Below are 14,519 nucleotides of genomic sequence, written 5' to 3' on the forward strand. Positions count from 1 at the left end.
AGTTAATGTGACTCTGGGTGATATTTTAAGTAAATTAACATGTGCATCAAGTCTTGCTCACGTTTCAGCCAAGCCAGACAAGTATTTGTCAGCCACTCTACGGATCCTTTTGTGGATGTGGTTGAAGTTCACCAGGAGGAACTGAGCGTGGCGTTCAAGCTCCTCCTCATGGGCTTTGGTTTTTGGCTAAAAGTGTGACATTATGTAATTTTATTGTAGAATATTTTCAAGATTATGTCATTAAAATAGTTTACAGTGATATACATGACATGAAACTGAGAAAAGCAGTAAATCCTCACATTTGAGAGCTGGAAATTCACTTTCACCGAATTGCTTCTGTAAATCATGTAAAGCAACTCTATTGGAGTCCAAAAATAAAATCTAAATCTAAAATCAGTATATCAGGAGTCCTTTAAGACTACAATTGGGAACCTTTCTAAGTGTAGTTTATGTGTACAGTAGGTCATTTATTTTTGATTTGTTTCTCCCTGGAGAGCAAAGTCAGAAAAGAAAAACTGAATCAGTTTGACTGCAGTCTATACACAATCTGGTTGGGTGCTTGTCTTTTAACTGCAGTGTTTTTCTATTAACTGTGTGTTCTATTTGAGATGAGTGACTAATATTGATTTAATTGGGTCCTGTCTACTTTTGTTCCACAACCAACATGTTTTTAAATGTTATATGATAATCTTCCAGCGCTCCTGCAGTAGTTTTTGGATCTGATGCGTATGACTTCAGCTTTGCTTAATGTTATCTAACTGTTACAAAACATTTGATTTACAACTGAGTCTCGAGATGGACCTTTAGTGTATGTGAGGGGTTATGAATAGCACACCTAAAACACCCAAATTGTTAAATCTGTGCAGTTTATCTTCTGTTTTGGTTAAGGGTAAGAACCCTGTCTTATGGGGGAGAGTGTGACGGCTGCATGGCTGGTGTTGGTTTTCTGTGTCTATCTATTCCAGGTAATTGGTGGGTGGCGCTGACCCAGTTTAGGACGCAGCACACCTGAGCAGATGGTGCTGAGGAAAATCAGTCCCTTGGGCTGACTCTTCTCTACTCATATCCTATCCCCTTGTTTGCTGACTGGTAGAGCACTCTCTTTTGTTTTTGCATGCACAAACTCACTCATACATTTTCCCTGCAATCAGACACTGCATATATACTGAAAACCAGTATTTGTTTTTTTATTTAAATAAATCATTTAACAGCAACCTAATGCTATGTATGATCGCCCTTTTTTGATACATTCTTTTGAGTCAGGTCATGACAAATAATATGTATTTAACCAAAGAACACATTGAATAATAAAGTAAAGATATAAATGCACTTAAGATATACTTTGACTTCTAACATCTTACTTACTTTTTCAGCCATCATTTGCAGGAAGACCTCAAAAACCTTGTCGCTAACAGCAATCACACACTGCATCATACCTGAAAACATTTGAATGTGCAGAATAAATGATTGCCAGTAAATTGGTATTTTTCAATGTTTTTTTTTTAGTTGTTCTTACCAGATTTATCCTTCTGTATTGCTCTGTCCTCAAAGTATCGAAACATAACCTGAAAGCGGTCCAAGTCCAGAGAATGCAGCATCCTAACAGATGTGAGAAAAACAAACCAGAATAAAGGTTAGATATATATACTAGTCAAGTTTTATTTGTCTAGTACAAACTGGAGAAGATGTGCATGAGATTTTATATTAAAAAATAAATAAATAAATCTCATGCTGGCTTACCTCATATACTCCAATCTGTAAACAGACAGCAAATATGTGGACATGGCAAAGTCCAGCTTGTTGATGAGAGCAGCCACCTCTGGAGGAGGATCCAGCAGGTTGATGATGGTACTGCGTAGATCATTCAGCTCTGCCTGGAATTCAACAATCAATCAAAAACTAGTGCCAGCAGGTAAACTACAAAATATCTGGGTGTTTGTCTGCATGTGGGCATTCTCATACCGGAGTGACAGTATCATTCTTCAGGGCAGAGTTGTACTGCAGCTCTGAGCGTAAAGGTTCTCCACTGGGAAACGTGAGCAACGGTGATTTGGTCGCTATCTCACAAACCCCTTCATACCACTCCTCTGGCCACAAACCTAAACATTTCAACAGCAGCAAATTTAGGATTTACATCTTTAAAATGAATGGTGTCATGTGAGTAAATGTCCAAATGGTTAATCTCATCCACATATTACTGTATTTTTCAAAGCTTCCTTACTAACTCACTAACAAATATATCACCCAATGTCTGTTAGAAAAAAAAAAAATTAGAAAAATAAAAACTTTGACTCCTTGGAAGGAAAATGTGGTTTGAATCATATCTAGCTAGCACGGTTAAATTTGTTCATGTAAATAGGGTGTCTTCTTCATTATGGAGTTCCCCAGGGTGCTATGCTGGGACCCGTTCTATATACGTTATATATTCTTCCCTAAAGCTGTATTTTTAGAAGGCATAGCATATATTTTCATTACTATGCAGATGAAACTCAGCTTTATCCATCCATCCATTTCCTTCCACTTATCCGAGGCTGGGTCACGGGGGCAGCAGCCCAAGCAGAGAAGCCCAGACCTCCCTCTCCCCAGCCACCTCCTCCAGCTTATCCGGGGGAACACCAAGGCGTTCCCAGGCCAGCCGAGAGATATAATCTCTCCAGTGTGTCCTGGGTTTGCCCCGGGGCCTCCTCCCGGTGGGACATGCCTGGAAAACCTCACCCAGGAGGCGCCCAGAGGAAATCCTTGTCAAATGCCCGAACCACCTCAGCTGGCTCCTTTCGATGTGGAGGAGCACCAGCTCTACTCTGAGCCCCTCCCGAATGGGCGAACGTCTCACCCCATCTCTAAGGGAGAGGCCAGCCACCCTTCGGAGGAAGCCCATTTCCGCCGCTTGTATCCGCGATCTCGTTCTTTCGGTCACTACCCACAGCTCGTGACCATAGGTGAGGGTAGGGACGTAGATCGACCAGTAAATTGAGAGCTTCGCTTTTACACTCAGCTCTATCTTCACCACAACAGACCGGTACAGCGTCCACATCACTGTAGCCGCTGCACCAATCCGTCTGTCGATCTCCCGCTCCCTTCTCCCATCACTCATGAACAAGACCGCGAGAGACTTAAACTCCTCCACTTGGGGCAGGGTCTTGTCCCTGACCCGGAGTGGGCACTCCACCCTTTTCTGGCTTTATCTATCTAATATATTTCATCTATCCAAAGCAAAAATGACACACACAAAATTAGTTTAACTGCAGAAATGTCTTAAAGACATAAACCTGAAATTCAGATGAAACAAAAAAGGTTGCTGTACTTGGCCCTAAAAACCTTTGAAAAATGGTGTCTCTCCAGATACTTACTTCGGATAATATTAACTTGGCCTCCAGTAATACTGTGAGGAATCTTCACATAATTTTTGATTAGGATAATTCTTAATAAATAAATAATAAATATTTTGGACTGCTTCCTGGCATTTGCATTGTATCTCTAAAATTCAAAACATCCTGTCACAGAGTGATGGTGATTGACTAGTTTATGTATTTACTATTTCTAGGATGGACTATTGTAATTCATTATTATCAGTTTGTTTTAAAGGCTCCCTGAAAAGGCTTTAATGGATCCAGACTGCTGCAGCGAGAGTAGTGAAAGGGACAAGAAAGAGAGAGCCTATTTATCCCATTTGTTATCTTTGCTGGCTCCTTGTTAATCCAGAATGAAATTAAAAATCCTCCTCCTCATATACAGGCCTTGATATACTACCTTTTCACCGCAATAGAGCACTAGGGTATCCTAGGGTATTTAAAAGTAAAATAAGAGGCAGAGACCTCAGCTCTCTATGGAACCAGCTTACAGTTTAGATATAGCAGACAGAAATCTTCTCTAGTTTTAAGTACTGTATATGCTTTAAAAAAAGGGAAAGTTTTAAGCTTATAGTTAGGTGAGTCTGAACATTCCCTTAGTTATGCTACAAAATGCCTAGGCTACTAGCGGGTTCCCATTATGCACCAAGTGTTTCTTCTTCACTCACAGCTTTTCATTGTCTATGTGTATATAAACCACTTTGTGGAAGAGAGCCAGAGTTCAATAGTAACTAATGATTAAATCCAGTGTGTCCTTTGTCCTATTTCTTTCCCCTCATCCCCAACTGTTCACAGCAGATGGCTGCCAATCCCTGAGCCTGGTTCTGCTGGAGGTTTCTTCCTGTTAAAAGGGAGTTTTCCATCCCACTGTTACCAAGTGCTTCCTCATAGAGGGTTGTCCGATTGTTCCGGCTTTCTCTCCATTATTGCAGGCTCTTTCCTTTACAATATAAAGTGCCTTGAGATGGGACAATCACCGCACCACTAGCACTGTTGCTTCACAGCAAGAAGGTCCTGTTTGATTCCACCTATCCTGGCCGGGGCCCTTCTGTGTGGAGTGTGCATGTTCCCTGTATTTGTGTGAGTTCTCTCCAGGTACTTCTGCTTCCTCCCACAGTCCAAAGACATGCAGTAAGTGGGGTTAGGTTAATTGGTAATTCTAAATTTCCCATAGATATGAATGTGAATGCCCCTGACAAGGATAAATGGAAGAAAATGGATGAATGGATAAATAAAAATTAAATTAAATATATAAAGAATAAGGGGCGGATTAAGACTTTTGCACAGTACTACATTTAATCCTAAAAAGAAGCTACAGATATATGAATTCATTAAGGCTTTTATAATAAATTAAAGATAATGGTGATTCCAGGAATAAAAAAATGTTTGCTTGAAAACTTTCCCACAAATTCCCACTGCATTTCCTAATTTAAAACAGACTGATATGATGAGACTACTAAAATAAATGGGAGACAAAATAGTAAAACTGACATTTTACAGGACTAAGGATGCAAAACAGAAATAGAGCTACAAAAATTTCAGTTTGCTTTACTGTGATAAAACAAACAAAATTTTGATATTTCTGATATTTTTGTACACAACACAACAGAAATAAACAACTCCTTCTACCTGAACCCTCCACAGCAAATCCCATGACTACGGAGTAGAGCCAGAAGTCTCTAAAGAGCTTCTGCAGGCGTGGCTTTGCCTCCTTGATTGGTGGTAGCCTCTTTGTCAGCTAAAAACAGAAGAAGAGGAGGGATAACAGACCTTTTAAAAGTGCTAGGTTTACACTAACTCTGAATTATCAAAGATTATATGATGAAAATACACAAATCACTTACCACTGCAATGACTGGAATAAGGACTCCAAGATTTCCGGCACTGCTTGATGCCTGAAGGTACAGAGCTGAATTAGCCACTTGAAAATAGACTACCACTTTATTTAATTAATGAGTTAACTACATTAAATATTTTCTACACAAGCAAAAGTTTCAGTGTTTAACAAATTTATTAAACACCCTAGCATAAAAAAAAAAAACAAGAAACCTGTAAATTCCCATGCTAATAAAAATATTAAAATTTGAAAAATTTAATTTATGGAGCACTGTAAAAACTATAAAGTCAGGGGGGTTGGGATCTGAAGGAAACTAAATACAGTGTGACTTAACAGCTACTATATGCATCACCTATGTTTCCTGGCTCTAGCTGCAGGAAAACTGTAAAAATCGGAATCATTTCCCAATTATAGTATGCTGTTATCTTATGAAAGCAGATTGCCAAGAAAATGAAGCAAAGCCATTTAAGGTAAAAACTTCCTCTTGCATGTGTTGACTTCACTTGACTTGTTTGACCTTATACCTAACTACCCTATGTTGTTTTTAGTTCCACTTGTGTTGTTTTTCCTTCCCATTATAACAAATTTCCCACGTGTGGGACTAATAAAGGTTATCTTATCTTATCTTATCTTATACTGGAATGTGCAATGTGAGTGTGTGCCATACCTTCAGAGTTGGGCCCTTGTCTGAGGCCCTTTCACTGGCTCGCTTGCCTTCTAAGCCCAGCTGAACAAAGAGTTCTAGCAGGTTGACTAGCAGCTCGTCAACCATATGCTCAGCCTGAAGGTTTGCTGCTATGTTACCCAGTGCATTTATAACAGCCAAGGAACAGTGTCTGCAGAAAGAGGAAGGAACATTTATGTACGAGATAAGCAGTAGCACATGCGTTTCTGTAACAGCGGGGGTATGGTTCACATTCAGGCTCCCATAAGAGAATTGATACAGTTTTTGCTTGCTGATGCTCAAGATGGAGAAAAAAAAACAAAAGAAAACTCAGCTGCATTGAAGCTTGAAATAAACATTTGAATGCTAACACAGGACTGTAGACCAATGGCCAACACTTGCACTGAAATGACAATAGTAAAGAAAAAAACATGACGCCAATGTGAACAAGCAAAACCATAACACCAAGGGGGGGGAAAAATGCTCTTTTAAGACTAAAATTCCTCATCTGCCCTATAAGGTGATTCTTACCTGTATCCGTGATCTTTGTAATCTTTAGTAGAGTAAACCATGGAGCTTGCCTTGACACTGATCTGCTGGAATAAATTCCAAACTTCCTGGTAGATGTATTGCTAAAGTGGAAGGAAAAAGAGAAAAAAAACCACAAAGTTCCCCTTCAAAAATAAAAATTACACTTTAAAAAGGTTAGATTTGGGTCTAATATCACTGCATATGATGTCATATACTGTCCTTCCTCTGAAAAAGAAAGCATACCACAGAAGCTTGATTCCCTTGTATAACTCACAATTGTGCGTAAGTATTAAAAGGAACTGCACTGCAGTGGTTTAAATCACAGAGATTCCTATGATTCCAATTTCTTAATATAATTAGGAAGCCTTCTTCACATGCAAAAGTTAGTAATGGAGTTCCACAGGGTTCTGTGCTGGGAACCAAATCTGTTAACATCATACATGCTTCCCTTGGGCATTATTATTGTAAGACACTGCTATGCAGATGATACCCTAGTTTTGTTTAGCCATGTCTTACCCTACAATATAAAGTGCCTTGAAGCAACTGCTGTTATGAATTGGCACTTCATAAATAAAATTGCATTCAATTGAATTACTCTAGAAGCTTGAAGTTCTAAGACACATGAAGTTTGAAGATAAACACTCACATTCCCTGTGATGACCATGCAGCCAAGTTGGTCTATGATGAGGACATCAAGCTGGGAGGGAGGCTGGCAGAACTTCTGCTGCAGAATCTGAAGGATGGGCTCCATTACTCGGGGGGTGTCCCGTAAGGCCACAGCAATGTGACCCAAAGCCCTGATTGTGTGGTCTGGAATCAAGTGAGCATCCCTGTGGGGCAATATCTTGGTTATTTTAACTTCACAAGTCAAGAGCAGAGTATAATTTCGGTGAGAGGCTTACTTGTCATTTTCCTGATAGATATAAAGACGATTAGACAGACTGGCGAGAAAAGCTTCAACAATGACATTATCCATAGTCAGGCCAGCTTTAAGGCACCTGAGAGCAGAAGGAAAGACTGGGAGTGAAGGCTTTGTTGACAATGACATGTACACGCAAGTGGGATGGGTTTCGTTCAGCAATGCCTTATATTAAGGGGAAGCACGTTGTACACCTGTGTGGATTCACAGTGGACATTTATCATTGTTTTTAAACACACTTTCATCTCTTTGTATGTTATAACTTCAGAGTTTTCCACAGCTTGCTGACAGACCAACAACAGCACAAGCAAAAATAGCCCACATACTGGTCTTGATGCATGCTCAATCATCCAGAATCAACTTTTGGAGAGCACACATACTGGTTATAACACATATTTTTAGCACTACCCACATTTAACAAAACAGATGCTCTCTGCAGATAGACAAGCAGTCTGCAGGTTCTGTGGTATGCCGATGCACTACAACTGCTGAACCATTATTTCTCCTTCATAAAAACTCTGTGGGAGTAAATTGGATCTTAAACGGTTCTATTTATGAAGACTTCTGTGAACCTGTTATTTATACTGTTTTCTTGCAAACTGGAAAATGGAAAGCTCCAGTGCCTAATGTACCTGTGGGGGAACTCACCTGCAGATGTTATCAATGGAGATGTCCCGAAGCTGCTCATACATGGAGGGCTGGCTCTTCTTGCTCGAATGGGTGCTGAGTGTTGACTGGGAATGTTCATTGGTCACATGAATCTTTATTTCACTACCACCTTAAACAAAATCATAATCTTGTAAGAACACATTAAACTGGAAGGAACATGGTTGGCTGGCTGGTAGTGGTGGAGCATGAGTTACCTGGGGTGTATTGGCTGTGATATTTGTACAACTTCACCAAAACAGGAGAGGGCACCACCAAGAAGTCTCTCAGGGATGTGGTAACAGAGTGGGCCACCACTGGAAAGCGTTCACACAGACGACCCAACCCCTGAACACAAAAAGTATTTCTAAATGTGCATTTGTAATAATAATATTTGCATTCCTCCCAGGTTTACAGCTATTTACTGTGAAGAAAGCAGGAGAAACATTCCAACAGGACAGCCACAATAGATGTTACTTTAAAGCTTTTAATTTCTGATTTGATACAGTCTGTGATTACCTAAAGCATCAGTGATAACCCAGAAAATCAAGTACCACTAGGTTTCAGAAATTTGTCATCAACACCAAACTACTGATCGTTATAGCTCTAATGTGAGCATCTTAGCCCGATTTCAGCATTGTCAAAATTCTCCTGCTATACCTCAGAAGTATAAACCATACTGATTGGCTTGAAAAAAAAGAAAAGAAAAGAAAAGAAAGAAAGCACTAATCTGTCAAAGAGAAACAAAATCTTAACAGGACACAACACTTTTCTACTCCTGCTCCCACATCATTTTCTTCCCTCTCTGGTAGTTCTTTACCTGTAAGCAGCAAATCAGGAGGGGCATGTGAGCAATGATGACTTTACTGGATGTCTTTGATTGCAGTTTCTCTGAGAGCTTGGTGCAAAGATTCTCAGCTCCTGGCAAACAAACAAAAAAAGGTTTACAATCAAGATTATCGAGACTGATTACTCACTGTTGGACTAAGATACAGGAAGCAAGACTTACCCTGCTCCTCAGTAACAGCCCACACCATGAGGTCCACACAGGCGGCATTAGCCTGACAGCGCAGTTTGAGTGGGCTCAGTTCACTCTGGAGGTACTCGACATCATGAAGAATCCTTTGCAGCTCTGACTGGCTGCTGCTAAACTGCTCCAGTACAAAGTCATGAACCTCCTTCACATAGTCTGTCTGAAGTTCTGACAGAAAACAAATTATGTTTGTATTATTATTATTATTATTATTATTATTATTATTATTATTATAGAGACATTAGGGAAGGAGAAATTGTGATTTTGTTATTGAATAATATAAAAAGCACTTATTGTAAAATCCAGTGTTAAAAAAATACTTAATTTTAACAACTCCAAAATCAGCTAAAGCTATCAACAGAACATAAAGAAAAGTCTCCTATTTTCGAAAGCAGCAGTACTTTCATCTAACTCCATTTTGAACCATGTTATGGTTGCTGACCTCTAGTGGCTCTCCCTCTGTGAGAGTTTTTTTTCTCCTTTTCCTATGTTACAGGTCTGCCAGTGAGCAAATCATCCAGGTTGTGCTGTGAGCTAGAGTGGTTTGGGCAGCAGGCTTTAGTGTGTGTGTGTGTGTGTGTGTGTGTGTGTGTGTGTGTGTGTGAGTGAGTGAGTGAGAGAGAGAGAGAGAGAGAGAGAACTTAAACTCTGTGTAACTTTGGCTTTGGCTTTTTCTTTTTCACTTTTCCTAAGTGTTTTAAAGAGGTAAGTGAGATAATAAACAATAAAAAGGCACACAGGTTTTATCTTGAGGATGGGTTACTGGTGAGGAAATGGGTCTCAAGACCTGCTTTACAGCAGGAAGGAGGTGATGAGGGTTGGGGGGTGGTACGCCAAATAGCCATTCCTAGGGGACAACCGGGGCGGCATATTGCAGCTTGCGCAGGTCATTTAGGAACCACTTTAACCTATGACCGCGTTCTTCAGCACTTTTTCTGGCCAGGTCTGAAGAAAGACGTTGCCAAGTTCTGCAAAACATGCAAGGTTTGCCAAATTGTGGGTAAACCTAATCAGACGGTGCCACCTGTTCCTCTTAAACCCATCCCGGTAGTTGGGGAGCCTTTTGAGCGTGTTTTAGTGGACTGTGTGGGTCCTCTACCCAGAACAAAAGCGGGTAATCAGTTCCTCTTGACAATCATGTGTGCCACAACCCGTTTTTCTGAAGCCATACCACTTCGAAAAATCACCGCTCCCACCGTAGTTAAGGCTCTACTTAAATTATTTTCAACATTCGGTCTGCCCAGAGTTGTTCAAACCGACCAAGGTAGCAATTTTCAGTCAAAACTGTTCAAGCAGACTTTGCAATCACTTGGTATCAAACACATCCCTTCCAGCCCTTACCATCCCCAGTCATAAGGCGCACTAGAAAGATGGCACCAGACCATAAAGTTGATGATGCGAAAATATTGTCTGGAGACTGACAAGAACTGGGATGACGGACTGCCATTCCTACTGTTTGCAGCTCGTGAAGCAAACCAGGAGTCCCTTGGTTTCAGCCCTGCTGCAGTTTTTATCTGATGTGCAGCCGCAATCAAATGTGCTTGAGTTTGTCACGCAGTGTCGGGAATGTTTGTACCATGCTTGTGCAATAGCCAAGAAGTCTCTGTCAGCAGCCCAAGGGAAAATGAAGCAGCAGTATGACACGAAGGCAGTGCAGCGTTCTTTTAAACCTGGTGATCAGGTACTCATGTTGGTGCCCACCTCTGGTCCATCTCTGTCAGCCCAATTTGCAGGTCCATATGTGGTAGAGAGCAAAGTCAATGGCACAAACTACATTGTTCGCACTCCGGATAGAAGGCGCAAAACACGGCTCTGCCATATAAATATGCCGAAACTGTTTCACTCTAGGGAAGACGATAAAGAGGGCTCCATCTCACTCATTTCTGTGCCCATAAACCATGATGATGGTTTGGTAAAGGGCAGTGAAGGTCAGCAGAGTGGTAGGCTTGTGAACTCAGAGGTTCTTGATGCCTTAGACACGTACCTCTCCTATCTTCCCCATGACGAGAAAGATGACGTGAAAAACCTGATCCAAGCGCACCCTAGTCTGTTTGGGGATGTACCATCTAGAACCCCAGTGTTAAAGCACAACATTGACGTGGGTGATGCGTGCCCTATTAAGCAACACACATACTCAAGAGGGAGTTAATGAAAAAAGAGGTACAGTACCTGCTTGAAAATGGTTTGGCGATACCTAGCCATAGCTCTTGGAGCTCTTCATGTCTGCTGACACCAAAAACGAGGAGAAAGGTTCTCCTCGTTTTTGTACTGATTTTAGGAGGGTAAATGCAGTCACAGTCCCTGACTCATACCCATTGCCTCGCATGGAAGACTGCATAGACAGCATTGGAGCCACCACCTACATAACAAAGCTAGATCTGTTACTGGCAGGTTCCTCTAACTAGCAGAGCCTCTGATATTTCAGCATTTGTTACTCCAGACCATTTCTTGCAGTACACAGTGATGGCGTTTGGTACGCGAAATGCACCAGCCACTTTCCAACGACTTATGAACTCTGTGTTAACGGACATTAACAATTGTAATGTGTATTTGGATGACATTGTGGTATATTCTTCTTGCTGGACTGATCATGTGAGTACTTTGAGGGATGTTTTTGCTCGTTTAACCCAGGCTTCCCTAACCCTGAACCTGGCAAAGTGTGAATTTGCCAAGGCGGTAGTGACATACCTCCGAAAACAAGTAGGACACGGCCAAGTGCGCCCTGTGAATGCAAAGGTGGAGGCCGTACTGAGCTACCCGGTGCCCACCACAAGACGGGAGCTCAGGCGCTTCTTGGGTCTAGTGGGCTACTACAATGTTTCTGCCGGAATTTTTCGACAGTAGTGGCTCCTCTGACTCATCTGTGCAGTCCAAAGGAACCCTTCGTATGGACTGCTGAGTGCCAATATGCATTTGACTGTGCCAAGTCTCTCCTTTGCAGTGCCCCTGTACTGGCTGCTCTGGACTTCAGCAAGGTCTTCAAGCTAGAAGTGGCACTGGGGCAGGACTGCTACAGGATGGAGTTGATGACATCAGTCACCCGGTTTCCTACTTCTCAGCTAAGTTCAAGCCTCATCAACTCAACTATTCCACCATTGAGAAGGAAACCCTGGCCATGTTGCTTGCTTTGCAGCATTTCAACGTGTACGTGGGGTCAACCACCACTCCTGTTATGGTTTATACTGACCATAACCCTCTGGTATTCCTAAAACACATGTACAATCACAACCAAAGATTGATGAGATGGGCGTTGCTTGCTCAGGAGTACAACATAGACATCCAACATCAGAGAGGTATGGACAATGTGGTGGCTGATGCACTGTCAACACTTCGTTTTTAAGTGGGGCGTAACAAACCACAAGATGATGTGGTGAGTCAATGCAACTTGCATCCACTTTTTCTTCACCAAACATGGAAGGGAGACAAAATACAGATACTAATGTGAAAGAATCGATGGGCATTCTTGAGAGCTTTACAAGGAAGCTAATGTGTAAGTTGTAATAACTGCAGTTCCTCTAGGTTGCACTTAAGGCTGTAGTTTATGAGGCCCACATTGGCCCTATGTACTAAGAGTCTTAAACTGGACCTCTTCACTTTGTGTGTATGATTCAGGCAGCTTTTAGAGTATTTTAATCAAAAACTCCAAATTAGATTGGTAAGTTAGCTTTGTAATACAAATTTCAGAAAAACAAAATCTATATATGCAACTGACCTAATTTTAGCTCAGTTAGCTGTTTATTACTCTGTTATCTGAGGGATCTCAGATCCATCTACTTTTCTGCACATTTTCTGCAATTAATAGGTAGGGTTTTCATGACACTAAAATTTCAAACACTATACTAATAACCAGTAATATACTCAATACCATTTTCAAGATCACAGTAGATTTAAAAAAAAAAAAAAAAAAAAACATCACAAAATTAAAAGACAATTTTAAAAATAAAAAGTTAGAATATTACTGGTTCTCATTTTTGCAATCAGTTACAGCACTGTTTATCACCTGTAATTCTGGCACCATATTTTTATTCCTGATCAAAGTGTGCAATTGAGAATGCAGACCACCACTGTTTCTGTAGTTTCTGGTTAACTTTTCTCTTCATCAAATAAGGACTTTACGAGAAACACAGCACTTTTTAGATACAAATAGCAGAATCACCTTGTTAATTTACCACTGCCTGAAGGTGTTGAAAATATTAGTTAGATTTTGTTAAGGGTAAAACTACCTTTAATTAAAGGATCTATTACAGATTTCCTTACCTTTCATATTATAAAGAGTGTCTCTCAGCATTTTAAATATGGCTACATAAAGAGGATCACTGAAGGTTTTGTAGTAGAGATGAAGACCAGGATTCACCTGCAAAGAAAGCAACAGAAATTTACAAATAAAGCGTAACATGAAAAGTAAAGTGAAGAGAAATCTGAGTGGACTTGAGAGGCATACCACTTGAAGTTCTGCCAAGGTGTCATCCAGTGATTTTAAAAACGACTCAGAGACAATCTGTTGAACCTGTTCAAAAGAAGTAATACAATGTTCACCTTGCATGCATGTACAAAACCAAACTCTGAGTGTGGTTACTGCTGACCATGTGAAGGAGTTGTCTGAGCATATCTAGAGGGACGTGAAACTCTCCAGTGCTGCTTCCAGTGAAAAGAGGGGACACAGAGAAGCTGGAGCTTATGGTGGAGAAGTAGTAGTCAGGGTCCACTGCACTGCCATCGGGGAGGTAAGAACCTTAACATAGAGGGAAGAATAAATTATGTACCGTAAAAATGTCTATTCTGTTTGCGGTAAAAAACAAAACAACTTCTGAAAGCATGAAATACTGCACCCAAAAAGAGGTGTCAACCTGATCTGAAATTACCTTCAAAGTACTGTGCAGAGGGATCAGCGGGCGAGTTGGGTGTCAGACCTGCTCTCTCTGGACTGGCCTGAAAACAAAATCAGGATTTCATTTTTTTTTTTTTTTTAAAAATAAACACATGTTGTTAGTTTTGCCTTCTTGCCCGTTTCATTTTATTACCTGCTGTGACACACTGGACACAGAGGAGCCTTTGCGTTTCAGAGAGTCTCCCTGACAAACTGTGAGCAAGGAGCTTGGTAGGATTGAACGAAAGTCATTGAAGGACCGTCGCCGGACAGTATCGCTATCATCATTTGTGGACAGTAAGGGAACAACTGGTCGAGGAAACAGCTTGGATAGTAACGGCTCGTCAGTGTTGCTGTATCGGCCAAATGCTCTTGCAACACCAAGCAAGGTGGGCACAGTGTACCTACATAGGTATTCTGTACAAGAAAAAGAATAATACAAGAATACGTACAAGAATATTGTGGATGTTATTTAGCACTGGAATGATCTATAGCAGCACTTAACGGAAGAACGAGGTCTCTGTTGGTACCTTTGTCATGAGCTTCTGGATTTTTGCAGATATCTTGCAGGACCTGCATGATGTCCATAACTGCTTCCAGGATCTGATAACATAATCATTTAAATAATATTTATTAATATTTAAACCATTTTGATTTTTACTCTTCTGAAGCA

At 40.8% G+C, this 14,519-nt stretch overlaps 1 protein-coding gene across 2 annotated transcripts in view; it reads right to left on the bottom strand.

Annotated features, from left to right (window-relative positions):
- pi4kaa (phosphatidylinositol 4-kinase, catalytic, alpha a) overlaps positions 1 to 14,519 on the bottom strand; it is a 43,249-nt gene that overhangs the window by 23,788 nt on the left and 4,942 nt on the right. For both annotated transcript variants that reach the window (XM_082541432.1, XM_082541431.1), the window contains exons 5-25: positions 14,377 to 14,449; positions 14,001 to 14,263; positions 13,842 to 13,908; positions 13,563 to 13,711; positions 13,421 to 13,486; positions 13,237 to 13,333; positions 8,956 to 9,147; positions 8,767 to 8,867; positions 8,165 to 8,294; positions 7,950 to 8,079; positions 7,285 to 7,380; positions 7,029 to 7,212; positions 6,383 to 6,483; positions 5,855 to 6,023; positions 5,195 to 5,245; positions 4,980 to 5,088; positions 1,963 to 2,099; positions 1,741 to 1,874; positions 1,517 to 1,599; positions 1,366 to 1,436; positions 62 to 186 (exon numbers count right to left, since the gene is read on the bottom strand). In XM_082541432.1, the coding sequence (XP_082397558.1) occupies positions 62 to 186; positions 1,366 to 1,436; positions 1,517 to 1,599; positions 1,741 to 1,874; positions 1,963 to 2,099; positions 4,980 to 5,088; positions 5,195 to 5,245; positions 5,855 to 6,023; positions 6,383 to 6,483; positions 7,029 to 7,212; positions 7,285 to 7,380; positions 7,950 to 8,079; positions 8,165 to 8,294; positions 8,767 to 8,867; positions 8,956 to 9,147; positions 13,237 to 13,333; positions 13,421 to 13,486; positions 13,563 to 13,711; positions 13,842 to 13,908; positions 14,001 to 14,263; positions 14,377 to 14,449 (2,528 nt within the window). The remainder of the gene's footprint in view (positions 1 to 61; positions 187 to 1,365; positions 1,437 to 1,516; positions 1,600 to 1,740; positions 1,875 to 1,962; positions 2,100 to 4,979; positions 5,089 to 5,194; positions 5,246 to 5,854; positions 6,024 to 6,382; positions 6,484 to 7,028; positions 7,213 to 7,284; positions 7,381 to 7,949; positions 8,080 to 8,164; positions 8,295 to 8,766; positions 8,868 to 8,955; positions 9,148 to 13,236; positions 13,334 to 13,420; positions 13,487 to 13,562; positions 13,712 to 13,841; positions 13,909 to 14,000; positions 14,264 to 14,376; positions 14,450 to 14,519) is intronic.

The sequence above is a fragment of the Aulonocara stuartgranti genome (assembly GCF_965226115.1).
Source record: "Aulonocara stuartgranti genome assembly, chromosome: 7".
Classification (NCBI taxonomy): Eukaryota; Metazoa; Chordata; class Actinopteri; order Cichliformes; family Cichlidae; genus Aulonocara; species Aulonocara stuartgranti.